Below are 27,370 nucleotides of genomic sequence, written 5' to 3'. Positions count from 1 at the left end.
TTTGGATTTAATTCCCTGAGCGGGGCTTTCCCAGGAAGGTGCCAGGAGCTGCGGGGAGCACCATATCTCCTCCACCCCCCTGGCTCTTCCAGGTGCTCTGCTTTTCTCCAGCTGTCAATTTCAATAAGTCGTTAGGCTTTGAAGGTGTCTATTGACCCAGAAATAGCAAAACATGTCTCTATTTAGAGAAGCTGGCCGGGCAGCTCTAAGCCTGTTAACCCAGACCGTGCAGCACCGGAGGCTGGAGGAGCGTGACGGCGCGGTGTGGGGTCAGCAGGCTTTGTAATGGGTGATGCTGCCTGGCAAAGAAACCTCATAAACTCCAGAGGACTTTCCACGAATGCTGTGAAAGGCTCTGAGTGTTTTCAGGTGAAGCCTCTCGCCCTCCATCTCCCTTCTGTCCCAGCAGCTGCAATGCAAAGGTCTGCATTGCTAATGGGCACAGGGGGTCTGAGTGAGTCTTCCCTGCTCAAAGCTCTGCGGGATGAGGCTTCTTTAGGAAAAGGAAATCCACGGAACTTAAGGCAGAAGTAATGAGTTTAACAAAATGACAGAAAGAAAAGGAAAAAGAAAACAAGTGCCTTAAGAGAGCTGTGAGGCTCAGATAGTCAAAGCACTTGTAATTAGGTTTAGTTAATGCTCCGGTAATCCCTGGAACATCCAGGAGGTATCGGGATCAGGAGTGCAATCCTAAAGCTCAACAGACATAAGCTGCTCTACATAATGCAGAACCCAAGCAGGATTTGTTTGCCGTTCAGCATTCTGTTATTTCAGATTAACCATTGACAGCAGCGCGGCGTCGGCGGAGATTTGACATCGATACTCGAGAGCCCCTCCTGAGCCCACGGGAAGCTTTCAGACAATGAGATGGTGAGCTGTGAGATGTCGGGATTTGCTGCAGACAGAAGTTGCACACAATACGCACGGAGCTGCGGGCGGTGTGAGGCACACAGCACTGATAACAACGCGGTCCTATGGAGCACCTGGCAGACAGATGTGCAACATGGAGATGCACTGTGCAGTGCCTCACACATCTCTCTGCTACTGCAGCACTCCAGAAAGCTGTGTTTTGGGTGGTGCTGCTTCTTTTTTCGTTCAGACTCTATGGGGAAAAAGAAGCAGTCGGGGTACGAAGATCAGCATGTGCTCAGTTTTTGTGAGATGGGCTGTGAGCAGATGGGGCTGAGGGGTCACAGGGTTTATCTGAAATAATGTTTTCTTTATTCTGTGCTTGGCACCAACAAATGCATTGCTAGGGGAGGGCTCTGCTGACCTGGAGATTTGTTGCTGGAAGCACGGAGCTACTATGGTGTTGTGAAAGTGTGGCAACTGCTTCTGCTGGAGAGAAGAGAGATGGGATGGAGCTGGGATGGGATAGGATAGGAGCTGGGAGCTCGGATGGAAACACTCTGTGAGCACTGCAATTGATCCCCAACCCCAAATTGAGGAAGCATCTGCTCCCCTCGGCAGATTGCAGGCTGCTCCTGACTGCTCCCAGCTGGTGTCCCTGTGAGATCCATCCCCTGTCCATGCCCATGGGCACAGGCTCAGTGCCTTGTCACTGCTGCCAGCCCATCACCTTGTGTGTGTCTGAAAGCAGACGGCTCCAGAGAGGGGAGGAATGGCTGCCCTGGAGCTTGCAGACCTGCAGCACAGCCCTCAGCAGGGCCAGCACTCAGCATCACTCTGCAAAGGTCTCTGGGAGCCCTCAGTGTCCTCTTGTGTGGGTTTGGAGCCCAGTGGGGGTCAGTGGCGGCCATGAGGCAGCCTCAGGCTTCTCTGTTTTGCTTTAAACAAACAGACCTCACCTTGAGACTCTGTGTTAGAGGCTTTGGTGCTTTTCTTTTGAAAAGTAATTGGAGAAAAGGGAATGAAATCCCAGTGACCACTCAATGACCAGCATGGTCTGTGCCCCTGAGACCTGCAGCAAAACAAGGGGCTGAGGCTACAGCCCAGCTCCTGAGACAGCCAGAAAACACGCTTTGCTTTTTCCTTATCATCCCTTAAATAACACAGAGACAAATTAAACTACGCAGCGCATCCTCCAGAACCTAGCCTGTAATAAGTCAGTGCCATTTCCAAGCAATTTTCCTTGCAGAAATCACACCGAGATGATGCTTTCAAGAGCTGTTTGGTGTTCTGTGAGCAAGCCAAGCAAGGAGCTGGGGGGGATGGGTTTTATACCCCCCCTAGGCTGGGCGAGCAGAGGTTAATGGCTGATCTGAGCATTCCTTCTGCTCCACGCTCTGCCGTGTCCCCAAGAAGTGCCACAAGCACTCCTGCAGCTGGGATCTGTAATCCGCCATGCGCTGCTCCAGGGCCGTGAGTCACAGCAAAGGCATGGAGAGGGATCAGAGAAATCTTGCAGAATAAATATCCTTTTTATATAAAATTCAGAAAACAGAGAAACAACGCAACCACCAGCTGTCTCCTCCACGTCAGAGCTGTGCTGGGGCAGGACAGACATTGCCTACCTTTTCAAGGCCATCTTCTTTCAGGCTGATGATGTCCAAGTCAAAATCTGTGCGCAGACCGCTGCTCTTGTTAAAGACGATGCGTCCGGTGAGTCCTTCCCACTGAGCCTGGAAGGGGGAGGAAAAACACAGGGCTGTCAGTTGGTATCGTAAATAAGCTTCTTGCCCTCCACTCTACTATCTTTTAATTAGTCCCACTCCTGGTTCTTTCTCCCCAAAGAACATGATTAATTAATGACCACCTCCATCGCCGTGTTCTGCAGATGGAGACGTTCAGAGTGCTCTGCAGTCCCTGTGCTGGTTTTGTTCGCACCTTTTGTGTCTGACAGCTGTTGGGGCTGTGATGACTCAGTAAAAAACTCCTGCATTCATCATAGCATCCTTGCGGGCTGCATTTATCCTTGTGGTGCTGATAAATGCTGGGCTGCGGGGAGCCCGGCTCTGGAACAGTTCTGGTTGAGCTCATAAATTAAGAGCTGCTTTTGGCAGGATGCTGATGCTCCTGAGAGGAATGGGAGCCTGAATGTCCCGAGCAGCAGGCAGCTGTGGGAGTGCTGGCACTCCTGCAGTGTGACCTCAGCAGGTGGCACTGCGGCCATCGCTGCAGCCGTGCTCACAGTGTGTGGCAGTGCTGCTCGGGGTGCAATAGGGGCACCCTTATCTCTGCATTGTGCTGTGCTGGTGCCAGAATGGGAAACGATAGGAGGGCACTGGCGTGTGAGCTCAGGATAATTTGCAAAAGGAACCGACCAAACAAATTATTTACACTGTCTTTTGGCAGCCAGCTAGAGCAGCTTTCCACAGAAGGGAACAAAACATGAATAAGGGGAGAGAGAGCGGCAGAGGGAGAAGAGATACAATCTTCAGAGCCGATTAAGAGGAGGTTCATTCTCTGCCTGTGATGGGAGCAATTCCTCTCACCGCTCCCACAGCTGCATGGTTGTGCTGCCAGGCTGGGTGCAGGGCTGTCTGCAGGGCATGCTGCAGCACCCTGACACCAGCAGTGTGCTTCTGTCTTCGTGTTTAAGGACCTTATGGGATTCTGTGCCCAACCTTTTAGGTGCAACCCTGGCCATGTGTCCTTTGCTGCAGCTGCTTCCCTGACTTCCCATGCAAAAAGCCACTGCCCCAGAAGCTCCCAAAGACCTGGGAGTAAAAAGGTGACTTTCCTACAAAGCCACACTGGCAGGTTTGCACCATCTCCCTGCAGCTCTGCCTTCATTTGTTCTTACAAAGGACTCTTTGCAGTCAGAGCAACACGTGAGGTCCCGGGGAGGGTTTTCATAGCCCTGGAAGCACGAAACCCTTTGTTACGTGTGCAGGTACTCCGCACTGCTCTGCTGCAGAACCTTTGCAGTCATTTTGAGCAATTAGAGCTGCAAATTGGGCTCTCACCTCCTTGATGAAGTTCATGAAGCGGCCGCCGAAGCGCCAGGCCTTGTGTCGGTGACACTGCAGGGAATTCACCGTCATCTGCGGGGCGCGCTGATAGCACACGGACACCACGTGCACAGCATCATACAGCAGGGCCGCGTCTGTCTAAAGGGAAGGGAACAGCATTTGTGGCTCTGCAGAGCGCTGGTGACATCAGTGCATACAGGGCAGAGCTGCAGCAGAGCGGGTTTCTGTTCTTCAGGCTGAAGGAGCACAGCTCTGTCCTGAAATCAGAGCTTGGCACAATGTCATCTGTCTGCGTGCATCTATCCGGGCTGTTCCTGGTGCTCTAACTGCTGTGTTGTCAAATGGAGAAGCTAATTCTAAATGTAGGAGATAGAAACAGAGCTTTCTTATTTCATCTGCTTAGTCTAAGGAGGGTAAAGCAGCCTTACATGAGAGCATCTTAGCCATGCACGCATGTACAAGGGGAAAGAAGAACCAGAAAAGCAAAGTGGCTTGTCCCTATGCATGGAGAACTTTCCAAAATGACCCAGCCAGCACATCACAGCTACATAACATCTACCCACATTTCAGTTTTTGAACCGGGGAGAACTTTTTGTTTCAGTGAGGTGGTGGCTTTGGGTACCATAAGGTGCCCCACCTCTCCTCCAAACTGTTCAAGGGCACCGGGTTAATTTTACACCCTGCTGTGATGAGTTCTGCTGGGGAAAATACATTGTTTGCTAGCTTCCCAAATCGGTGTACAGCACACTGAAACAAATAGCACAGCAAACAAAGGGGAATATGCATCAGGACATGGCCATGGAGAAAATCCTCCAGCACTGGCACCGTCCCCATTGCTGCAGCACCCAAGCGTGATGAGTGGGCAGTGTGTGTCCTGCAGGCTCCTGGCACAGCAGAGGAGACAGACTTTGTGTGTTTGGGGCTGGGAGAGGGACACGAGAACGTGGCCAGGCAGTTTCATGGGGAATTAGTGTAGTGCTGAGACCCTCCTGCACCCCTGCACGCAGCGTTGCAGAGGAGTAAAAGGAGAAGAGTGATGAGACTGTTCTCCAAGGGAAAATAAAGCAGAATAGAGGGATATGAGGAGCCTTCTCAAGGTGAAAGTCTGGGAGCTGTGCTACCTGTGGGAAGGATCGGGAGGCAGTCAGCAGTTATGGGGCCAGAGACAGACTTGCAGGGAAGACAGATGGGTGAGCAGGTGCTGCACCTTCCAAGCCGTAACTCAGTGGAGCAGAGCTGCCATCAGGCCCTAAAAGGAGTCATCAAAGCTGCAGCAGAAGCTTTCTCTGGGCATAGCTGTGGCTCTTCTTCCCTGCATCAATCTCAGCGAACTGCCTGACCCGGTCCAGTCATGTGCTCTGCTCCTTCTGGGGACTTCTTGGGGTGACAAACCCCATTGTGCTCTGTCTTTGGCAGTAGTGAAAGCTTTGGATTTGAATGCCTTGTGCTGTCATCATGCTCTGTACCATCATCACACCTTGTACCATCACCATGCTTTGTACCACCACCACACCCCACACCACACAGCCCACATCCCCACGCCCCAGCCCATGATACCATGTCCTATCACCCTATGCCCTCAGCACACCCCACACCACATCGCCCCGTACCATCATCACGCCGTCGAGCAGCCCCAGCTCTGCTTTGGGTGCAGACTGCAGCCTCTCCATCGCCCACTTCTCGATGATGGAGGACACGTGGGGGTTCTCCACGTTGAGGATCCTGAAACCAGTCAGGTTCACGCCAGAGTAACGGTATGGTTCTAGATCTAGTGCATAAAGATCCTAAAAAGAGAGAAACCGGGTTAAACATTGGATTTAGCTGTGGGGTGTTAATCTCTTTTACACTGGGTTGTGTGTCTGCCATGGCAGAGCGCGTGGGCAGGAAGCAGTGATGCTGCAGGGCTGTCTGCTGCAACCCATGCTGCTGTGCACTGGTGGGGCTGGGAGTTGATGGGAGAGAATTTGCTGTGAGCACCGGAGCCCGCCGGGTGCTGGGGGATGGTGGAACGACTCTGAATCCAGAGTGCCAGTTTGCAGACAGCTATTAAAAAGGAACGGAGATGCATCTCTTGACGTTCCAACCAGCCTACACAGTCTGCAAATGAATGAGAGGGCCCTTTATGCAATTGAAAAAAAACTCTCCCAGCCAGGCAGCCCTGAGCTGCTGGCAGCCGGCCCGTGGACATGGCTTGGCACACAGCAGGGATGGGCACTCCTTAATGCATCTCCTGGCTCCGGTGCTCAGCTCGAGATGGACTCCAGCTCAGGGACCATCCTCAGTGCCCCATCGCTGCTGTGGGGCCGAGCGATGAGCCCAGGGCACAACCCAGAGCCTGCACAGCCCGGATTGGAGCGGAGAGCTGCATGGGTGTGGTTGGGGCATGGGATGCATGGCAGCTAGAGATTTTGGAGCTGCTTTATATGTCCTGTACCAGCAGGATGTAGCTGGGCTGTGTGCTCACCCAGACACAGCAGCAAGCTCTGTTCTGCCCACAGGCAGCTGCAGAAACACTGGCCCTGAAATGCAGCACCCTGAGCAAAGCAGAACACAGTCAGCGCTCACCAGCAGCCAGCACTTCGTGCTCAGTGGGAGATCTGAGTTCCTACAGCTGTTTTGCTTTCATAAGATTTAGGGGTTTGATCTCTCCTTGTGCCTTCCCATGACCTTGCACCCCAGGTTGGCTGCTGATGGATGGTGGGCTGTAACCTGCTGGAGCAGCCTGCAATGCCGTTCATCACAGGCAGCACAGCGCAGGGCCTGGGCTGCGTGGGCATTTGTTGTTTTTTTTTTTGTTTTCTTGCTGAAAAATGGCAAGTGCAAACCTCGCATCTCATTAAAGGGCAGCACTCAGCCCAGCTGTATGCTGACTTTCAGATGGGTTACAGTGACCGCTGGCACACGGAGCTGCTTAAGCTCAGACATGCATATATCTGCTGTGGGGTCCTCTGCTCCGTGCAGCACTGGGCTGTGCTCCCACCAGCACAGCTGGGCAATGCAGAGCCCCACCAGGCATCAGAGCAGGCTCAGGGGGGGAATTGCCCTATCAGTTTCTCCCACATTTTCCGCTCCTGTACAGCCACAAATTGGAACATCTGGTTCTATTTTCCACCTCATCAGCGTTCTCTTTCACCACTTTTTTTGCTGCAGATTTATTCTCCCTCCATCCTGCTGCCTTCAGGACAGTTCTGCTCCCGGGGCTCTGGGGGTTCCTTCCCACGTGATGCCATTCCCCATGGGAGCAGCAGTGGGCAGTCAGGGTGGGCACCACAAATGCATGACATCCTCATGTCCCCACTCCCCAACCTGAGCTCGGGGGCTGTGACTTCTGTTTCCCTCTGCACAAAGCATAGGAGGATCCTTGCTTCCTTTGAGGCACTGGGAAGCTTCCATGTTTGCAAAGAGCTGCTTTCCAAAGCTGCTGGGAAATCCCTGGAAGCGTTGGGCTCAGAGGACCATCCGTGCTCAGGACATTATGGGATAGCAGAGCTGCACAGAGAGCTGTGCTCCTATACGGGAGGCCGGACTGGGGCTGCTGCAGCTGGAGCACTGAGCAGAGCCGTGCTGCTGAGCACACTGCTGCAGCATTTCGTGCCAAGTGTTGATGCACTGCACTCGGTATTGACTGGGGACCTTTTAGAAACATTCAGTATAACATAATAGACTAATTCATTAGCACCCCATGGGTCTAGTACTGTAGACGCCGAAGCACATGCATTGCAAGCTAGGAAAACATTGCCTTAAGGAATGACAGATTAAAATATCTTTCCCATGATATAACTGTTATTTCAGGAAAGTGGCATTAATTGTGATTGCTTATCTATTAATTTATTATAATTCTTCTTTTCCCGCCTCCAGGCTGTACCTACACATGAAATGTACTCTAGGCTCAGCTGGGGCTGATTAATAGGAGGTTATCTGGGAAATGCTTAAAGCTGCCTGGAATAGATAATAGTAGCAGGGGTAATTAAAATGTCTTTTGCATTTGAAAAATAAATTTTGCAGTTTTTAAGGGTTAGTTTTGTCTGCCGCTTTCCTAAAGGCAGAGAGATAAATTGGATTTTCAAAATCACGCAACACTCAACAGTAGAGTAGACAATAGCATCCCGAGTGGGAACAAAAGCAGCATGCTGGAAAGCCCAGACCAGAATGGCTCCTGGTGTTGGGAAAAAGTGGCCCATGGATAATGAGAGCAGAGCTCGTCTCGTGCAGAGTCCTTTCTGCAGAGCACACAGGATGGAGCTGGAATGGTGGTGGAGATGCTGATGGTTCTGCTGGGACCCAGATCTGCTCCCAGCCCTCCCCACCATCCCACCCCTCGCCCTGCAGCCCCCCACTGGGAGATAGTTGGGGTTACAGAGCAGATACGTTACCAGAGTGGTGAAGATGAAGTGGTAGTACTCCGTCATCATTCCCATTGCCATGGCCTTGGGGAGAGGAGGGAAAGGCAGTTAGTGGGGGAAAGGAGGGAGTAAAACTCTTCTCCAAGGAGCAGTGATGCAGGGAGTGGTGGGTCCCCGTCCCTGCAGGCGTTCAGAACTGTGGGGATGTGGCACTTGGGGACATGGTCAGTGGGCATGGTAGAGTTGGCTTGAGTTTGGACCTTGGGGATCTTGGGAGGGCTTCTCCAACCTCAATGATTCTGTGATTCTCTGATTCCATAATCAGGAGACAGTCGTGGCTCTCCCTGTGGTGCTGACTGTGAGCATGCTTTCTGCAGAAAAACACATGCAGGAGCACTTTAAAATCTCCACTGATGGGAAAGCAACTTCACGTCCCCCAGGAGATGTTTACTTCCCTTGTTTTCTGCTGAAATTACTAGGGCAGAATTTCGCTCCGAGGAAGGAAGTGACAATTTGGAAAGAAGCAGGATGTCAAAAACCACGGGTAAAGGAAAGGATGGAGATCACAAGCCTTGAAATTGTACCTCTGGGGTGCATCTTCACCCCGACATTCTTGGGAATGTCTTTTCGAGAGCCTTGTGACTGTGGTTTGCAGGGCTGTCAGAGCTGCACACCTGGGTGCAGAAATAGATGTCTTTGAGGCCATGGGAAATCAGAGGAGTAAATGGGGGGTTCAGGTCCAGGAGGTGGTGGTGGGGAAATAAATCTGTGGTGAACCGGGAGTGGGAGCTGCTGGTGAGCCCCAGGATGGGATGGGAGCTCCATCAAAGTGAAGGCAGCACATCTATATACTGTGGAGAGCTGCAGCTGTTTGGAGGCAGCTGCCAAGGGGAGCAGAGGGGCTGAGAAGCAAGAGAACAGGCGTACAGCATTACAAAGTGACCAGAAATGGGCATGGCTGGAGAACACAGATAACGCCCATGAGCAGGCAGAGCTCTCCCATAAGGTCCTGCAGTGATTTGTTTGTCCAGGAAGGAAAGGAATGGAGTGGCCGCTGCTCCTGACAAAAGAGCAAACCCTGCTGACACACAGAAGGGCTCCGGAGAAGTTCCTTCCCTGCAGCCCCCCCTCCTCCATCTTCCTCACACTGCACTCGCAGCGACAAGCAGAGCAGATGGCACAATAAACTATAATAAACCACATGATAAGTGAACAGCACTGAGCACAGCCAGCATGCTAAAATAATAGGCAGGAGACAATGAGTCCCTTCTATTGCTTTCTTTAATAATCCCTCCTAGGCTTTCTGATTTCTCTTCATTTTGCATCAAGCAGGTTGCAGGAGAAGTCTCTTTCTCTGCTTGCTTTCCCAGCCCTTCAGGGCATCTATTTAATCTGTATGGCAGCGTCTTGCTGGGCTGATCTGAGCAGCGCTCTTCCTGAGATGTTTCCTTCTGTCTGATGCTGACCCTGCCACGTAATGGCACTTGGGTGAGAGGAGCTGGGCCAGCAGCTGTGACAGAGGCAGGAGACAGGGAAGGAGAGGGGGAGCCTGGTGACAGCAGATCACTGATATCTGGCTTAGAGTGCAAGAACTGCACACAGTGCCTGGGAGGACACGGCTGCTGCCCTGCTGCAAGGAGTGGGGCTGAGAGCTGACGTTTTTCCTTGCTGCTCAGTGGTGCCACTGTTGCATTTGTGCAGGATGGCCCAAAGGCTGCCTTAGGAGAGCTAGCATGGAATGTACGCGTTGTACCTTCTGCTGTAGGCAGGACTGAGCCCGTGTCCCCTCCCCCCGTGCCCCCACCTCCCCCTGTGTCCCCAAGGTCCCCCCGCTCACCTGCCTGAGGATCTGGGCTGCCATCAGGTGGCTGCAGTCGAAGATGATGCGGAACTCCCGGCCCCGCTTCATCTCCTTCAGCAGAGGCCGTGCATCGTCCGTGTCCAGTGGCAGCTGGCGGATCTTCAGGCGGATGTTGTACCGTGATGGGGCCATGATGAGCTCCTGCAGCCGGATGAGGCCTTCAGGCATTGCACAAAGACAAACCCAGAGCGTTACGGGATGGGCTGCCCTGCCCTGCAGGCAGGCATCAGAGAACGCTGTTTCCTTTTGGTAATAATATGGGATGCAGACAAGCTGTTCCTCCCTGCCCTGGATGCTAAAGGTCTATCAGAGTAAAGGGCAGAGCTGGGTCCTGGCGCTGGGTGGGAAGAGGGGAATAGGGCTGCTCCCAACCTCGGTCATCTCTGTTGTCAAACTGCTTTTTCTTAAGCAAATATGCCCTTGAGAAAGGACAGGCTGTGATAATTATCTACATGACAAATTAAAATCCACGGTATTTATCATGCACAACAGCAAAAGAAAAAAATGAAAATGCACTTAGATTTATGAATAGCGTGGTTCATAGCGGGCACTTAATCACAACTTGTAACCGTCTCGCTGTCCTTAGAATTCATTCCTGCTTTATGTGGAAGGTACAAAGCTGTGCTGAATGCAGCTGAGCAGGAGCTATTGGTATCTCATGCTGCAAGAAGGAGTTCAGCAGATGCCTATCGCAGGCAGGAAAAGCAAAGCGAGTCCTCGTGCATAGTAGAAGTGCATTAGAATATGCCACGAAGGGAACATACTGTGACCCACATTTGCAAAACAGGAATGTCAAACTGTGTTCTCATCAGCCCTCCCCTAAAGAAACCATTTGGTTTAGTGGAATGAGGTTGGACAGGCTCTCCAATGTGTCTTTTGTTTCTGCTCTTTTTTAATCTATAGCGCTGTGCAGCTCTTTGCTTTGTTTAACCATCAACAGCATTCTTTAAGTGAAAAACTTTGTCAGCTATTTTTTTTTTACAGAATTAGCCAGAAAACAAAAAAACTTTGCAGAACCGTCTTTGCTTTCAGCTGGGAAAGTGCATTCCCAATGGCAGCCGTGGAGCTGGGCCAGGCACTGCCCCGCAGCTCTGATCCCCCTCATCCCCCTGTCCCAGCCCTGGCTTCTATGTGCCCAAGGATGCAAAAGCTCTGGGATGGGACCCCAGGGTGTTCTGCATACTGTGAGATTTGGCTTCATACTATGAGATTTGGCTTCCAGAAGGGTTTCTGAGAGCACTTCCTAAATGGGACCCACAATAAGAAATCTCCCAGATTCCTCCTTTCAAAGCACCTCCTTCACCTACCTGTGCTGTCATCGTAAACCACAGTGGCTGACCTCCATTTCAAGTACTGCACCAGGTCCAGAATGGCATGGCTAAGGGAAGCATAGTCAGGATAAAGGTTGACGTAGAAAGTGTCCTTGTTATCCAACGGGTGGTGCTTCCACCGGAGCTGGATGTGCGGCACCTCCAGGGCATTGCAGATGGACTGCACGGCGTTGGTGCAGGAGCCTTGGGATGGTCCGAATATTGCTACGACGCCGAGAGCCAGCTGGTCACAGGCTGCAAGGGGGGAGAGGACATCAGCAGAGCAAGGCAGCAGTGTGGGGTGGGGGAAGCGGGGGGACGGACAGACTGAGCTATGGAGATGCCAAAGACATCACCCACCTGGAGCCAGAAGGCCACCCAGCCACAGGGTGCCTCTTCGGCATCCTTTGTGCTGAGCCCCCCAAGCCCACCCCATGGGGTGTGCTCTGGGACTGACATCCCCTTGGAGCAGCTCATTTCCATTGATCTGAGCTGAATATGCTTCAGAGGGTAATTACCTCTTAATGGGAGTGTGGATGGGGGCTGCCCGGTTAGCTCGCCATTAGGGCTGTGTTGGGTATGAGCACAGAAATGATCAAAATTGCCCTGACAAATGCATTTTCCCATCAATTTTAATAGAGTTTCTTTTCTGCCAAATAATGCTTCCCCGAGCTTCGCTGAAGCTTTCACTGAGAAATTAAAGCAGAACAACTGCATTTAGGGCTGGAGGCATTTTGGGGGGAAAAAACACTAAAGTTTTTCACAGGAACAGATTATTTCTCTGTCGCCTCTACTGCCTCCCTCCAAATCAAAGGGCAGCATGGGGTTTTTTGACAGCTCTGCTTCATTGCAAGGCATTAGGAAAGCTGCCCTGTAAGAAAGGAAGCCGATGTTCTGCACCGGGGAGGTTTGAATTGCTGGGGATACAATGAAATAAACACAGCATGGCCTACAGACCTGCTTGCAGGATGAGAAGCAAGCATTTAAAGGAGCTTTGTGAGGACAAAAGGAGCAGCTGCTGCCCTGTATCAGTGCCTTGGAGGGTCAGCCCCGTGCAGTTGTGCACTGAGCCCACGGCTGAGGGGAATGCATTGCCTGCTCACCTTTCTTGGTGGCTTCAAAGCTGTCGTGGAAGTGTATCCTCTGGATGTCGTAAGTCAGCGTGGTGTTGGGCAGCAGCGTTCTGTTCCTGTTGATGATGTTGGCAGAAAATCGGAAGGCTTGCTCCTCTGCGCTCATCACCTGCGTGTTGGGGCCATCGGTGTACTCAAAGATCCCTCCTGGAAGACAGAAGGAGCAGGATGGAGCCGTGGATGCTGTGGTTATGGTGGTACACAGCAAGGGCGAGAAGGCTCGGATGGAGCTGTGCCATCAGTAAGATGACCAACAGCATGTCCCAGGCTGCTGTAGAATCATAAAGTGGTTCTGCTCACTGGGGTTTTTGGTAGGTGCTGCAGGGAAGCGTTTGGTGTCAGCTTTTCAGGGACAAAACTGATGTCTTGGAGTATCTGTATGAGGCAGGTGCGTGGTATGCTGTGAGATCAGGGCCAGCCCTGGGGAGGGGCACACTGCTGGGCTGGGCTGCTGCTTTTCATGGCCTTTCAGTGCCCTTCCCGTCTTCCATCGTTCCTCATGTTTGCTCATCCAAGTCCTTAATTCAGACCAGCAGAGATTTGCCTACCCCACAGCATATCAGCTCAATAATGCACATCTCGGATGCTGCTTCCCCGTGCTCAGGAGCTGTTCGTGCCATTACACCTCCCCATGGGCAGCGAGCTCATGTCGTGGCATTGCCTGGCTCCTCAGCTCCGGATTGCTACGTCTTGTCCTCTATTCCCTGCTGACAACCAACCTAATGGAAGCAACTGGGGGTGGCTGTAAATTATGCACTTGTACATCATTGTAGGTACAGCCCTGCGCCCTTCGCAGAGCTGCAGAAAGGATCACAAACCTTGCTCCATCTTATTAAAAAGTAAACCAAAATAATTAATGGATGAGCGAGATAAGCAAGTGCAACTGGTAACAGATGGGCTCTGGGTTTGTTAGTGGAAAGAAAACCTTCCTTTTCGATTTAAGGTGGACCTAAAGTATTTCATCACAGACATTGGAGTTGGTCACTGAATGTTTCCAATGGGAAAAAATATTTTAGGTCTCAGTAGTAACATGGGCAATGGGGGGAAGAGTAAAGACAAGATTCCGGAGACCTGTTTCAATCCTATGGGATCTCCAAGGAGTCACTTATGACCAATGTAGAACGCCCAGCAGTGTGGGTAGGAGCCCAGGATGGCTGTCCCAGAGCCCCATGCTCACTGGATCCTGCTATAACCTCTGGCTATTGAGAGATGGATTCATCCCTATCAGCTTGTACATACTGGTAGCTCATCCAACTTTCACAGGGTAGGAAAGATTCTTGCTCAATATTACACCAGAAACAATAAACAGGAATGAAGTGAGCATGAGGTTCATCCTTTCTGTTCGAAGATTTACTGCCCAGAACATTGTAGCAGAGGATTTTTTGTTTTCCAGCATCATCCCGGAATGATAACTGCTTTCGTGTGACATCGATCACCGAGCAGTGACACGAGGCTCAGAGCTTTCAGAGTTCCTTTGCAGCACGTCTTATTAGGGCACAATACAGAAGGTCTGCCTATGTGGATTACTGCTGCTTGAGCCCAAATAAATTCCCATTCCAGACATCCAATTGGATATAATAGGTTTTTTGACAGAAACAAATTTTCCGTTCAACCACCCAATAGCTTGAATTTAGTACCAGGCAGTGGAAGAGGGCAGGAAGGAGCCATATATCTCTGACTGCACTGCTGGGTGCTGCAAACACCAGGACAATGTGAAATCCATGTTTGCAGAGGTGCCAGCAGCAGGCATCACTGAGTGCTCAGCACTGAGGGATGCTGTGTGCTGCCTCTCTCCTGGCTCTGGGTCTCTCCTTCAGATATATTCATTGCAATCATTATTTAAAGAGCCTAATAACCGGCTTGGAGCAGCTGATTAATGCATAATCTTCATCATGATTACATAGCATAACTGGCATTAATTTGAAAAGGCAGCTAATTATGAAAATAATTGTTGCAGCTTTTCCATTTGAACGAAGTGGAGATGATTTGTGGGATGGCATCAGCTTGCAGATCATGGGGAGACTTGGGACCCCCTGTACCCCTCAGTGCAACGTGCTGCAGGGCTCCAGCAAGCAGCCTTCCACTGAGCAGCACAGGGAAGTCAGCACAAGGTCTGAAAACTGAGCATTTACCTTCAAAATGAACATAAAGTGGCCATTCCTTGGGCACACCAGAATTCCCAGTGGTGCTGAGAGCAGAGGGAGCTCGGAGGGGCTGTCAGCTCTGCGGGGTGCGGTGGCTGCAGGGGGATAGGAGCTGTGCTGTGCTCCTCTTGGGTGGAACACGGAGAGCCAACAGGCTGTTAAAAGCCAACAGCAGAGTAGCTTCCACTTTTATATACTTGTAAGGCAGTTTTATCAGAGATAGTAAAACTAAAAGCTCTCTGGTGTGGCTGCTTCTCATTCAACCACGTCTGTCTCCACCCGGGTGTTGCTGAAGTTATTTCCAGCACTGGGGAGATCAGTGGCTGCTGCTCCCTGATGTGGGGCTGGCAGCTTTTTCTCAGAGCTGCTCTTTGTCTCTGCAGATCACAGATTCTCCTCCCGCTCATCCACGGTGCTGTGCTGAGTTCAGGGATGCTGGCAGCACCCAGAGCTGCTGTGAAGTGTCCTGCAGAAATTCAGAGGGCATTCACTGCACAGTACACCCAGGAAGGGACCTTGCTGTTCCCTGGTCCAGGCAACGACACACAGGTCCACCTTGCAATGCTATGAGCTGCTCAGCTCACACTGAGGTTCAGACTGTGTTTGTTTGCATGGTTTTGGGTTTTTTTTTTTCCAAAAAAACTTGTTTTTGTGCCACGTTTGGTATGATGGGAACCAGATCTGGGAACCAGCTCATGGGAGATGCCTCAGTGCAGAGTGCAGAGTGCTGCTGGATGCTCTCCATCAATCTATCAGCACTGACTGTAAGCAGTTGGTGGTGGAGCAGAGTAGGGAGTGCAGGATGGGATGATCAGGGTGGGGGTGGGTTGCAGTGGTGGGTTGCTGGGTGAGCTCCATGCATTGCAACTCTGTGCTTTTCTGCAGTATTTGGGGAAGGCATAGGAAGAAACTCTGAGTCATCACATCCCAGCAGTGGCTGGGATTCTGACTTCTTGGAGTTCAGGTATCAATCACCAGGCAGATTAAGTAAATGTTTGTCTTTTCCCTTTAGAGTAGGCTAATTGCTCTCCAGAGAATGTCAATCAGCAAATGAGAAAGCACACTAATTAGGATCTGCTTCATGTCTTATCATTTTGTGTTACTCGATCTGACTGGATGGCCACTGACACTGCTGCTGAGGTGGGAATTGAGCAGCAATTCATAACGAGAACCCAAAGCAAAAGGCTGAACCTGTGCCTGAGATGTGGAGCTCTGGGAAGGGCTTTGCACAGCTGAGCCCAAATTTGTGCACTGCTGCCCCATCCCAACTAGGGATGGTAGGAATCCAGAGCTGCGCCAGGAGAGCAGAGCTGTGTCCGGGCCCCATCCTCTGCTTCACCCTCAGCTCTGCTCTGTTGGTTGCAATCAGAGCTGCTTTCGGCTTTGCAGAAAGCCAGGTCAGGAAAGTCAGAGTGGTTCAGGTTTTCACTTTCTCCTCCCTCCCCCTTTTTAACAAAACAAACAGCTCCATCCTCAGCAAGAACTTCCTTCGGCGCTCGGTGCGTGGTGCGATCTCGTCTTCTACTCCGCACAAAATCGCGGAGTTATTTAGCTCTGAAGAACAGCCATTCTGATAGCACTTCTCTCTCCCCCGCTGACAGTGTTGTTAACACATTTAGACAGCTTTCTGACAGCCTTTCCGTGTGACATCCTGGCAGAAGTGCTTGGTTTGAAATCGCTCTCGCTGGGTGCAGCACGAGAGCTGCTGCCTCCCCTCGCCCTGCGCCCTGGGCCGGCGCTTCATCCTCTTCTCCTGCGCCCCGTTTGGGGATGGTGTGAGCACAGGGCTGAGCTTTGCACATCTCCTGCCTGTGCATCCACCAGGAGAGGTTTGGCACTTTGCTTCCACTACTGGGAGTGGTGCAGTCAGGGGACGGCACTGCCTTGCTTTGTGTGTTCCTAAGGCTGTGTCTGAACCCTCAGGGAGAAATGGGAAAACACCAGTGGGAAGCAAAGGGAGCTCCCTGAGTTGTGCACTGAGGATGGAGTGAACACTGCCCAGTCATAGAATCACAGAATCATTCAGGCTGGAGAAGCCCTCGCAGATCCCCAATTCCAACACCCCTCCGTCCCCCCTCCCGCCATGCCCATATGTCCCTCACTGCCACATCTCTCCAGTTCTGAACACCTCCAGGGATGGTGACCCCAGCACCCTCAGCACAGCCTGTGTCAATGCATCACCACTTGGAGAAGGAATTTCTCCTACTATCCCACCTGACTCTCCCCTGGTGCAGCTGGAGGCCACTACCAGGATTGTGAGTGTGCCCACTCAGCACATGGCTGCTGCAATAGTACCAAATGTGATGGATGCAAAGGCAATATCACTGCAGAGAAAAAAAAAAAAGAGCAACAACTACTTATTCCCCCCCAAATTCTTCTATGTTTCCTAAGGAGTTCTGTTACCACAGAACACTCCAACCCTGGACACAGCTTCCCTTGGTCCGGGCGCTCTGTGCCCCCCTGGTGAGGGACTTGGAGGTGATGTCAGCATCAGAGCTACCCCCAGTGTTCAGCACAGGGACAGAGAGGTATTTGCTGAGTAATGCCAAGGAGATGAATTCGAGCAGAAAATGAAATCTGTCCCGTAAGGAGGGATTTCCTCCTGCCAGGGCAGCACGCCCAGCTCGGCGCCGAGCCGCACAGTGCAGCTCCCAGGAGACGGCATCTCCTTCTTTCTTCATTCTGATATTAAATATGCAAAATCTTATTTCATTTGCACTGTATTAGGTACTCCATGTCACGAGGGGTGACATCCTTCTCCTATGGATAAGCCGTTTAACGGATGAGCAGTCAAGTGGCAAAGAAATACATTATTAATGTTTCTGGTTAAATTAACTGATTAAGAGCACTGTAGCTAAAATGTATGTATCAGCACTTTAGCCTCACTAAATGAGAAATTAATGGAATTTGGCAGCTCATTCTGTAACGAGGAGTAGATCGGGGCGGGCTGAGGGGCTGTGCCCAATGGGACAACCAGCAGGGAGCTACAGGGATGTGTCTGGCTCTGTGTTCCCACTGCTGGGTTGTGATAGGGGGATAGCAGGGGTGGGGGGCTGCTGGTGCACCGGGGCAATGCGGGGACACTGAGGGTCGGGGTGGGGGCTGCTGCAGCTCCTGGCACTGCTCCTCGTTTGCACGGGGTGAGCTCCATGCCCTCGCAGCAGCCCCGGCCAAGAGCGGATCAAAGCGCCGAGAGGAGATCAAAGGCCTTCTGCAGTGCTACAGCAGAAAGGAATTAAGTGAGCAACAGATTTCCTAATGATATTTACATTTCTCATTTGCATAGTACGTGATTAAAATGAAACGGGCTTTTTTGTTTTCTTTTTTTTTTTTTTTTTTAAGCAGGCTCAATTAATTAATTTAAAAAAGTGTCATCATGGTCTCCTAGGAGTAGATTCCATCAAGGTAAGGGCGATGGAAATGCCAGGAAGAGTCAGGTTTACCCAATGCACAGTGTGGCACAGCAGAGCTGGGTGCAGGAGGGAGCAACTCTGGGTGCAGGGGACAGCACAGCTGGGTGCATGGGATAACAACTGGGAGCAGAGCTGGGAGCAGATGGGATAGCAGAGCTGGGTGTAAGGGACAGAAGCACATGGATCTGGATCTGTTTTTGCTGAGGTTGCCACCAATACAGAACTCAACCATAGTGTTTCCATCACGCCCTGCCACACTATCTCTGCTCTGCTCCCCAAACCTTTCTGGGGCTGTGTTTGCTCAGCAGCTGTCCTGGCAGCACTGCCTGGAAGTGGGATTGGGACATAGAGGTGTCCCACATTGGAATGAAGTCTGAAATAAAATCCCGAACCCAATTAAAATCAGAGTTCCCGCATGTTAATTAAATTCCTTTTCAATATTCATTGTGAGGCCCCAGCTAATAAGTGTTAAAATCCACCTGGCGTGCAGCATTGCAATATTAGGCTTAAGGAATCGAAATTAAATCCTACACTTCATTCACAACGTAACCAAATAGTGGCAATCAATTGTTTCCCATTCTCCCGTGGATGCCTCCAAAAACGGCGAGATGAGGAGCAGAATAGCAAACGCGGTTCTGCAAATATTATGACATATTGTTTGTCATCTGCCCTAAATATTTAACAGTTCGGTTTTGCAAGATTGTTGTGCCACCTGCTGAGAATTTGCTCCTGATAGTTACGGAGTTTGATTGGCAAACAGAGCTCTGTTTCAGAGCTGAAAATCCCAAACCCATAGTGGGGTCCTCCTGGTTGGTGTCCTGTCCATTCCTGCCCATTTTTTTTAATAGAAAGCATTGAGAGAGGGGAAAAAAAAGCACAGAGTTCTCTGGAAAGATGGTTTCTGCTGCATCCCTCTGCCCTCCGCCCAAACTCCTCTGCAGGGAAAGAGATGAAAGCTCTGTAATAGATTTCATTTCCCCATCCCTCACTCATTGCTCACAAACCACACATGGAGCAGAGGGATGCGCCTGGAGCTGCAGGAGAACTTGGGTGTCCCATAAGCATTCAAAAAAAGCCAAAAAAAGCCCTTTCCCTCTGATCGAGGAGAACAAAGCACGTGACAGAGCCCAGGAGCTGTCTGTGCCCCCTGCAATGGGGGGCCTCAAGGATCCGACTGCCACAGGGGCAGAGCTGAGCGCAGCCTGAGCTGCGTGCTAACGGAGCTGCATGTTCATTAATATCACTGAGCCAACCGAGCAGATCGCAAATTGAAGCGGGTAAATTATGAGTTTGGTAGCTCGGAAAAGGGGAAACTTGAAGAATGCTTCATTTATAAAGGAGGTGGAAGAGGAAAACTTGATTAAAGGATCCATATGCAGTGCAAAAGGAGCGTTGTTGTTGAGGGCTCCCAACTTTACCATGAACAGCAGTGGGTGAGCTGCTCTGAGCTGACCCCAAAGCCTGGGGGCTGTGTGGGCACTCGGTGGTGTGTTGCTGCATAGTGGCTTCCCAGGGATGGTATTGATCCATGCAGAGCTAATTAATGAGATGCAGTGCACCATTGTAATGAGCGTCGTGAGGAGCACGCTGCTGCAGGGGGCTGGAGGTTAATGAGATGGAGGGCCATGCACTGAGCTACAGGTGCTGTGGTGGGCAGGGGTCTGCATTGCCCACCTGGGGTCTGCACTGCTGTGTGGCTGCAGCTCTGTGGGGCACACAGGGTCAGACATTGCAGGTGGGGCGGTGAGAGGAGAGCTGCCTTGGCATGGGAAATGAGTGCCTGCTGCTTTTCCCAAAGTGGCTTTTTTCAGCAATTCCCTTCCTTTTAGGAGAATCGGTATTTCCTGTGTGCTATTTGTTGGGCATGAGGGGTAAGCAGGGAGTGATGAGCTGAGAATGGCATGAGTTCAATGGAAAAGAGGATTGCTGGGAGCTGGGTGAACTCGGGAGGAAGGGCTGCATGTGGGTGGGAGGTGCAGAGGGAGCGTGGGGTGCAGCGAGCTGAATTAGGCTTCAATTAAACAGCATTGAAGGGAGAGAAGCAGGAAAGCTGGGAGTGAAGGCTGCCCCCTGCCCACCCCTCTGTGTGCAGTGCCCAAGAGCCTTCTCCTCCCCATGGTGTGCCTGCAGTGAGTGGTGGGCTGCGTAGGAAGCTCACAACGTTGGGCAAAACACTCCTCCTGCATGTGGAACTGAGCCCAGAGACCTGAACCCCTCTTATCCCCTCATTGCAAAACCCAAACGCTGCCTTCAGTCCCATAGTGCTGAGCAAGAGAGCGTGAGATGAATCAGAGCGGTCCACGTGAAAGCAAATTTGGAGAGAGACGGTTCTGTTGTCACACAGAGCATCTTCATTCTTGATGCATGCAATGTATTTAAAGGCTGTTTGGAAAAGGTGCTTCTGGCACCTCTCAGCCCAGCACTATGTGGGAAAGCACAGCAGACAGAAGGCTCCTCCTCGCGGGTGCCCCCTCCACCCCGCTTCCCATGCAGGGAGGGGTGGGCAGGGATGCGGTTCCCTCTCAGGCAGCAGCTCACAGGAAGCACAATGTGAATTATTTTGCTTCTTAAATGCTGTTTGTGGAAATACTTCAAGGCCTGACCTCAATCTCATCTCACCAGACAATGAGTCGGAATAACCCCACTGCTCAGCGTTTCGCTGGGCTTTGTACTATAAAGAGAATGCTGTGGCTTTATAGTTTAAAGAGACAAAATGACAGCAGCTATCGACGGCAAGGAGGGGAAGGAGCGGGTTTGAAATCTGTTTGCAGGTGGTAGAATCGTGGCTCAGAAGGATGGGTCTCTGCTCAGGATCACAGAACTGAGCCTGGCTCAGCGCGGTCCATATGAGCTCTGCTGCTGTCCCCATGGCAGCACCGGGGCAGTGCAGTTGCTTGGGGCCATCCCCCCCCATCTGTCCTTTCAAAAGAAAGGAAACTGCTGTTATGTGCTTTCCTGGTGGGCTGCAGAGCAAATGGAACAAGCAGCACAGAGCTGCACGGTGTGGCCTGGCAATGCTGGGCCACCAAGGAAGCACTTGGAAATTCACAGGGAGGAAAAGGTCTCAGGTTCACTCTGCAGTAACCCCGGGTTTGTGCTGCCTTTGAGCTCCCTGAGTCGTTTTAGACACTGAAAACCCTCAGCTGACGAAAGGACAGATATTTCCAGGGTGGAAATTTGTGCCAGTTACCAGCCAACATCTCACTCCTTCCTGTGCATTAACTGCCAGCAGCAACTAAAAATCCAACTGGCATCCGTGTGCCCACCAGCCCTGTGTGCTGTGGGGCTGCTCCACCTGGGTTCCATCCAGAGCATCATCACCTGCAGCACAGCAGAGCACAGCTGGGGCTGAGCACATTGCTGGCTCCCCGGGGCCACAGCACCAGGCAGAGCAGGACAGGCTCTCAGCTGTAATTGCTTTTCTCAGGTGGAATAGTAATGGGAGCGAGGAATCAAACCGTTGCTGTGTTAGCACTTCAGCAGCTGGGGGATCACTTATTCCTCTAAAATGCAGCTGGGGATGGGGGTGAAGGGCTGAGTTGGGGGTGCTTGGCTGCTGCTCACAACCACTTTTATTTTTATATAACAGCTTCTGCTGGGTTGGGTATTTGTTGCCCCTGAGCAGCACAGAGGTGAGCAGAGAAGGAGAAGCGGTGCTTGATACTGAGCTCCTGGTTTCAGGCAGGCACTGAAAGCATTAAGCAAAGGGTAAGAAGGGGAATTATTGGCCTGACTGGCGAAGCAGAGCCCTGTGGTACTGAGCTCTTTGCAGCTTTTCTTTCCAATGACATTTTCAAAGTCTTGTGTGTCCTTCCAGGTGTGTGAGCTCAGACAGCAGCTGCTTTGTGAGCACGACCAGGGAGCTGGAAGGCAGCAGGGCAGTCGGGGAAGTGGCTGTGCTTGTAGCTGAGAGCTATAGCAAATGCATCAGAACTTTGGAGCTTAGTCCCAGGCAAAGAGCCAAACTCTCAGATGGTACAGAAGCGCACAGGGCAGCAGAGATCAGAATTCCATGTTCCTCAGCAGGAACAGCCTGTCTTTTGGGGACACTCATAGAATCAATGAGGTCAGAAAAGCCCTCTCAGATCCCCCAACTCCAATCCCAGCTCACCCCTCTTGTGCCCACTGACCGTGTCCCCATTGCCACATCTGAACACCTCTGGGGATGGTGACCCACCGCTCCCTGGGCAGCGTGTGCCAATTCATCACCACTCTCTGAGAAGAAATTTCTCCTAATATCCAACCTGATATTATTTAGAAGCATGAGCTGAAGCCTGGGTAAAGCTTTACTAATAGAGGTAGTAGGAGAAGCCATGTATACTTTCTTAGTCAAAACTTGCCCTTTTCACTGGATGCAATGTTTCAATGCTACTGTTGGCTTTTTACACCAGTGGTGCTGCTACTGGGTTCAGGCTGCGTGCATCCATCCCCCCATCCATGCCCCTTCACTGCCATCTGCCAGCACACCCTTCCATGCTCACCTCACACACTTCTGATAGCCGTAATCCTTCTCTATATTGTAGTAATTAAGTGTGTGCTTCCCCAAAAACGTGAGTCAATTTGGGTGCACTCAAGCTTGTGCGCTCAGCATTTTGCATTTGGGAGGCTCTTCCTAAAGCCTTCACACTGAGCTAACACATTTTTGTTAATGCTTTCAGACGAAGATGAAAATAATGCATTATCTCGGAGACAGCAGGCTTCACGAAACCCCAAATCCTGCTGGTTCAGCCCCTACTCCTTCTTTGTGTAACTGAGCCTTAATGCAGTAATGACACTGCAATACGCTCCCGGAGGAGTGTGGAAGCCCTAATGGGATTAACACGCCGTGCTCTTCATTCTAGCTGAGTTCTCTGAGCCCATGGGATCCTGTCTGAGCTGCATGCTGTGCTGCTGAAACAAGTGTCCGGGTCTGGGGAATAGATTTGGGCTCCCTATTTTCTCTCACTTAAGCAAGTTCTTTTCTTCCCGCATTTCTTCTTCTAACGCAAACTCTCAGAGCAGGCAGGGTCTGCAGTCCAATGCCCCTGTGAAGGGGGAGTCAGCCTCTGCTCCTGGGTCACAGCAATAGGATGAAAGGGGATGACCTTTAGTTGTGCCAGGAGTGGGTCAGGTTGAATATTAGGAAACATTGCTCTTCAGAAGAGCAGTGATGCAGTGGCACCGCTGCCCAGGGACTGGTGGAGGTGTTCAGGACTGTGGGGATGTGGCACTTGGGGACATGGTCAGTGGGTAGGGGGGTAGGCTGTGGTTGTGCTGGGGGGATCTTGGTGGGCTTTTCCAGCCTCAGTGATTCTGTGGTCCTCTCAGTGATCACTCAGCACCGGTGGAAACATCACAGCCTTTTCCACGAGGGGGGAAAAAGCCCATTTTTCTCAGCTGTGCTGAATTATTCTGTGAGCTCTCATTCTTTTGAGCAGTGTCACACACCAATAGCTGATGCTGCTCCTGCTCTGATTACAGAGCTGTGCTAGAAGCAGTGCTGGAAACAACGGGGCCAATTAGCTGCTGGGGCTCCCCTGCCACCTTTGAAGTCCGCGCTGAGATATTTTGTGTAAGCAGGCTGATATAACAGCAGAGAATGAGGCTTCTTCAGTCTGTGGCAGCAAGGTGTTTCCTTAAACAAACACCACCAGGGTGTGCAGAGGGGTCTGCAGGCAGCTCAGCTCCCAGGAGGGACCACACCAACCGTGAGGACATCTGGGGAACTGGCTTCACCACTGGGCTGCATGATGTTGGTACCCAGATCAGCTGTGGCTCTGATTGCTCCTCATTGGTTCAAACATTGCTGAGTGGTGCAGGCTTCTGGCTGTTCCTGTAGGGCGTTGCGGTGGCTGTAACCATTGATTAATGACCACCAGCTGGATTGAAGGTCACCCTTATGTTCTCTGTGGGGGTATGAAAATAAACCCTCAGATGTCCTTTCCATGAGGTGCTGTGCAGAACGCCCAGGGCCAGAGCTGTAAAAGCAATATTGCAGAGCAGTGCCTGGTTATGGGCATCTCAAAGAAAGAAAGTGGGAATGGGGCATAGGAGGGCCAGGGTGCGTCCTGGAGAGGTGCTGGGAGCACCGTGCTGTGAGGAGGAGCTGGAGGAAATTCAGCTGTAAAATAATGGGGAAAAAGGTCTGTCTGTGTAACCAGGGAGCTGCTAGAGCAACACACCGAAAGGGAAATATAAAGCTCTGAAATTGGGTAATAAATCTCTGCCCTCATCAGAGAAGAGACAGTTCTATTGGGAAATAACCTTCTAAAACACAACAAAGTGGGATTTACGGTCCAATTAAAAATGCGCAAATAGGAGAAAGACAACTCCGGATCCTTTTCTTTCTTTACTTTAGGAAGAATGCTGGAGGATTTGCTGCCACAGCCCAAACGTAGCTGAAAAACCGAATGGAAGAGCCTACGGCTCAATGACAACAGATTGCCATCATAAAGCAGGGCTGAGAATGGGGCTGATTCCCAAAGAACACAGCATGGGGAGGCTGTGAGCTGAGCATGGCACTGTGGGGCTGTGCGGGAGGGGTCCCATGGCAGTGCTGAGGGGCCCTGAAGTGCTTCGATGGGGAAAGAGGGAAAACATGTGGCTGTGGGGCTTCGCACAGCGCTGCTGTCAGGAATGCTCTTGAAAACTCAGTGCAGCTTCTGCATGAGCAACAAGCGCGGCTTTGGCCACACAGACCATCTGGAGCTCCCTGCGGGGATTCAATAAACTCCTTCAAATTGCTTCAGACGTTTTCCACTCTCTCCACTCATTTTATGTGCAGAGTTCAGCAAGGCACCGTTTCCTGCTCGAGCACCACTTGTCGCTTATATTCGGGTCGTTTTGCTTCTCCCCGCCAACGCCGACTGCAGCGGATCTCAGCACCCTGCCCTGGTCACACTGTGCTGCAGGCACCCTGCGTGCCATGGGGCTGTCCCAGCACTGCTGGGAGCACTGAGGTTATGCAGCAGGGAAGCAGCTCAGCTGCCTTTCCCACGAGACTGCATTTTGCTGTGTGCTCCTTGTACTGCCCGCAGCCATTGCTGCCTTCCCCCCATCGGCTGCTTGTCGGGAGGCAGGGCACGGCGACCGCAGTGAATGATGATATAAAAATAAGCATCAGCCTGATTATTGGCTTTGTCTGCGTTTTGCAACCAGATGCTCCATTGTCTGTTGAGCCTGTTCTCCAAATCCGCAGACATGTACGTGGTATTTCAGATCCGCAGACGCTCTCTTGTATCTTAATTTTTCAAGTGTACCCTTGAAGCTGCCCTAACAGATGCACCCCGTGCGCTGCCTGCTGGTGCTTCTCCTACAGCACCGTGCAGTCAGCAGCAACCTGAGCCTGCAGGAGCTTCGTTTTCCACCCCTGCCAGAAAAGAACATCCACCCTACCTCCATGCAAGGCAAACAGGAATGTGTCTCACAGCCCTCCCTGCTGGTTCTCAGGGATTCATCTCAAAGGGGGAGAAACTTCACTGCGCTGTGGCTGGCCCTGGTTCAGATGCATGGGGCTCTGAGCCCCTGATGGAGCTGTGGGTGTCCCCGTCCACCGCAGGGCACTTGGATCAGATGGTTTTTAAAGATACGTTTTGCATGTGTCAGGCTAACTAGGAAGGGAATGGAAAGTGGAAGAGGAATAGCACGTGCCTGAGCCGGGGGCAGCACTGACTGCACCGATGGTGCAAAATTCATTCTGCTCCTGTAATAATAATGCAGCAATGTTTCCAAGTGCCGCAGTGATAGACGTCTCTTCCCTGAGCTCTTCAAAGGAGAAAGCTCCTTTGGTCGTCCCTTGCTGAGGTCACATAGGCTACAGAACAACAGCGCACCTTGGCTTTCAACAGCGTTTGCAATTAACACTGACATCTAATGAGAATGCGTCATCACAGGTATTCTGCTGCCGGCGGACTTAGAGGATGCAAACATCACACGCAGCATCTTCAGAAAGTCAGCAGAAAGGGCCTCTCGTGTCTTTTGCTGCCCAGGAAAGTGGAGATGTGACACAGGGGTACATGGTTGGTTGGTGTGGTTGGGTAGGTTGGGGTTGGACTTGTGCCTGCTGCTCCTTTTTTTCCCACATTGGTGCGTTCTGATGTTGACATTTATTATTAATTATTTGAAACCATGCTGTAGACATTCAGTTGGGCACGTTGTCAGACAAGGTCACACTGCAGAGCTTTGGATCTATTATGGGAGCATCAGGCAGCAAGCGAGGCTGCAGGGCAGGGCAGGGCAGGTGGGCTCTGCAGGAACACGGGGTTGCACTGACAGTGTTCCAAGGGGCCTTGGGAGCCTGGCTGGTGTGTCAGTTTGTGCCAGGCATTGCCATGCCCATGGGAGCAGCCCTCCCAGTGCTGCTGCACTGATGGTGGCAACGTTCAGTGCTCTGCAGACACAGTTCTGTGCGGCCCCTTCCAGCTGGCGCTCCTCCATTCTGACAAAGCAAGCAGATAAAAGGAAGAACCAAGATTTTTCATACAAAGCAGGTTCTGAAGGCTCCCCAGGTCCGTTGCTGGTTGTCTGCAGTTGCAGCATGCAGGAGCACTCAGGGCAGGTCCCAGACCCCCCTGTACCTCCCTGCCCCACAGCTGGGGAGCAGCTGAAGGTGGCAATGTGCTCAACCAGCACAGCTCAGTAAATGCAGCTGTCTGCAAAGCGACAGGGCATGAAATCTGTTCTTACAGGTGTGCCATAAAAAGGGACAGAGCACATGCGTACGGGTCAGGTGGCAGCAGAAGGGCTCTTTGCACATCTTTCTTAATGGAACGCTTCGTGGGGAGAGGGCTCTTTTCAATTAATCTGTACTGATGGACAGCAGTGCCTGCGTGCACTTTCTGCTTTCATTTGGGGAAGATGCTGGCTGTGGGTGCCAGGTACCGGCAGATCATTGCATGGTGCTGAGCAGGAGAGCAGCACTCAGTGCTGCATGGCCAACACTGAGCATCTGCACTCGGAAAAACTCAGTGCCGATGCAACAGGGACTGGAGCTGGAAAGCAGTGTATTATATTTGTGCCCTAGGAGAGCAAGCAGAGAAGAGGAACTGTTGTTATTAAGTGTCCCTATAGAATGGACTGCCTGAGAGTGAATGCACGCGGGTGATTCAATTGGAAGTAATGCTTTCAAAGCCAGGATGCATCTGTTCCCACCGACCTTAATGAAATTATTTAGCACCCCACTATTATACTGCTTCAAGAAATAAGATTCGCTGCCTGATAAATACGAGGGAAGAAATTGATCTGGGCAGAGAAAATATGGATGCAGCAGCAATAGGAAGCAGAGCTGCTGTGCCACACCGGCGCATTGCATCC

At 51.5% G+C, this 27,370-nt stretch overlaps 1 protein-coding gene across 1 annotated transcript in view; it reads right to left on the bottom strand.

Moving 5' to 3' along the window:
• GRIK3 (glutamate ionotropic receptor kainate type subunit 3) overlaps nt 1-27,370 on the bottom strand; it is a 72,373-nt gene that overhangs the window by 23,289 nt on the left and 21,714 nt on the right. The window contains exons 2-8 of the mRNA XM_010723354.4: nt 12,493-12,669; nt 11,387-11,644; nt 10,056-10,237; nt 8,249-8,302; nt 5,486-5,659; nt 3,870-4,013; nt 2,475-2,582 (exon numbers count right to left, since the gene is read on the bottom strand). Of these exons, the coding sequence (XP_010721656.2) occupies nt 2,475-2,582; nt 3,870-4,013; nt 5,486-5,659; nt 8,249-8,302; nt 10,056-10,237; nt 11,387-11,644; nt 12,493-12,669 (1,097 nt within the window). The remainder of the gene's footprint in view (nt 1-2,474; nt 2,583-3,869; nt 4,014-5,485; nt 5,660-8,248; nt 8,303-10,055; nt 10,238-11,386; nt 11,645-12,492; nt 12,670-27,370) is intronic.

This window comes from Meleagris gallopavo, chromosome 25, assembly GCF_905368555.1.
Source record: "Meleagris gallopavo chromosome 25, MGAL_WU_HG_1.1, whole genome shotgun sequence".
Lineage (NCBI taxonomy): Eukaryota > Metazoa > Chordata > Aves > Galliformes > Phasianidae > Meleagris > Meleagris gallopavo.
The sequence above is the reverse complement of the archived record's forward strand: the minus strand, read 5'-3'. Positions and strand labels throughout refer to the sequence as shown.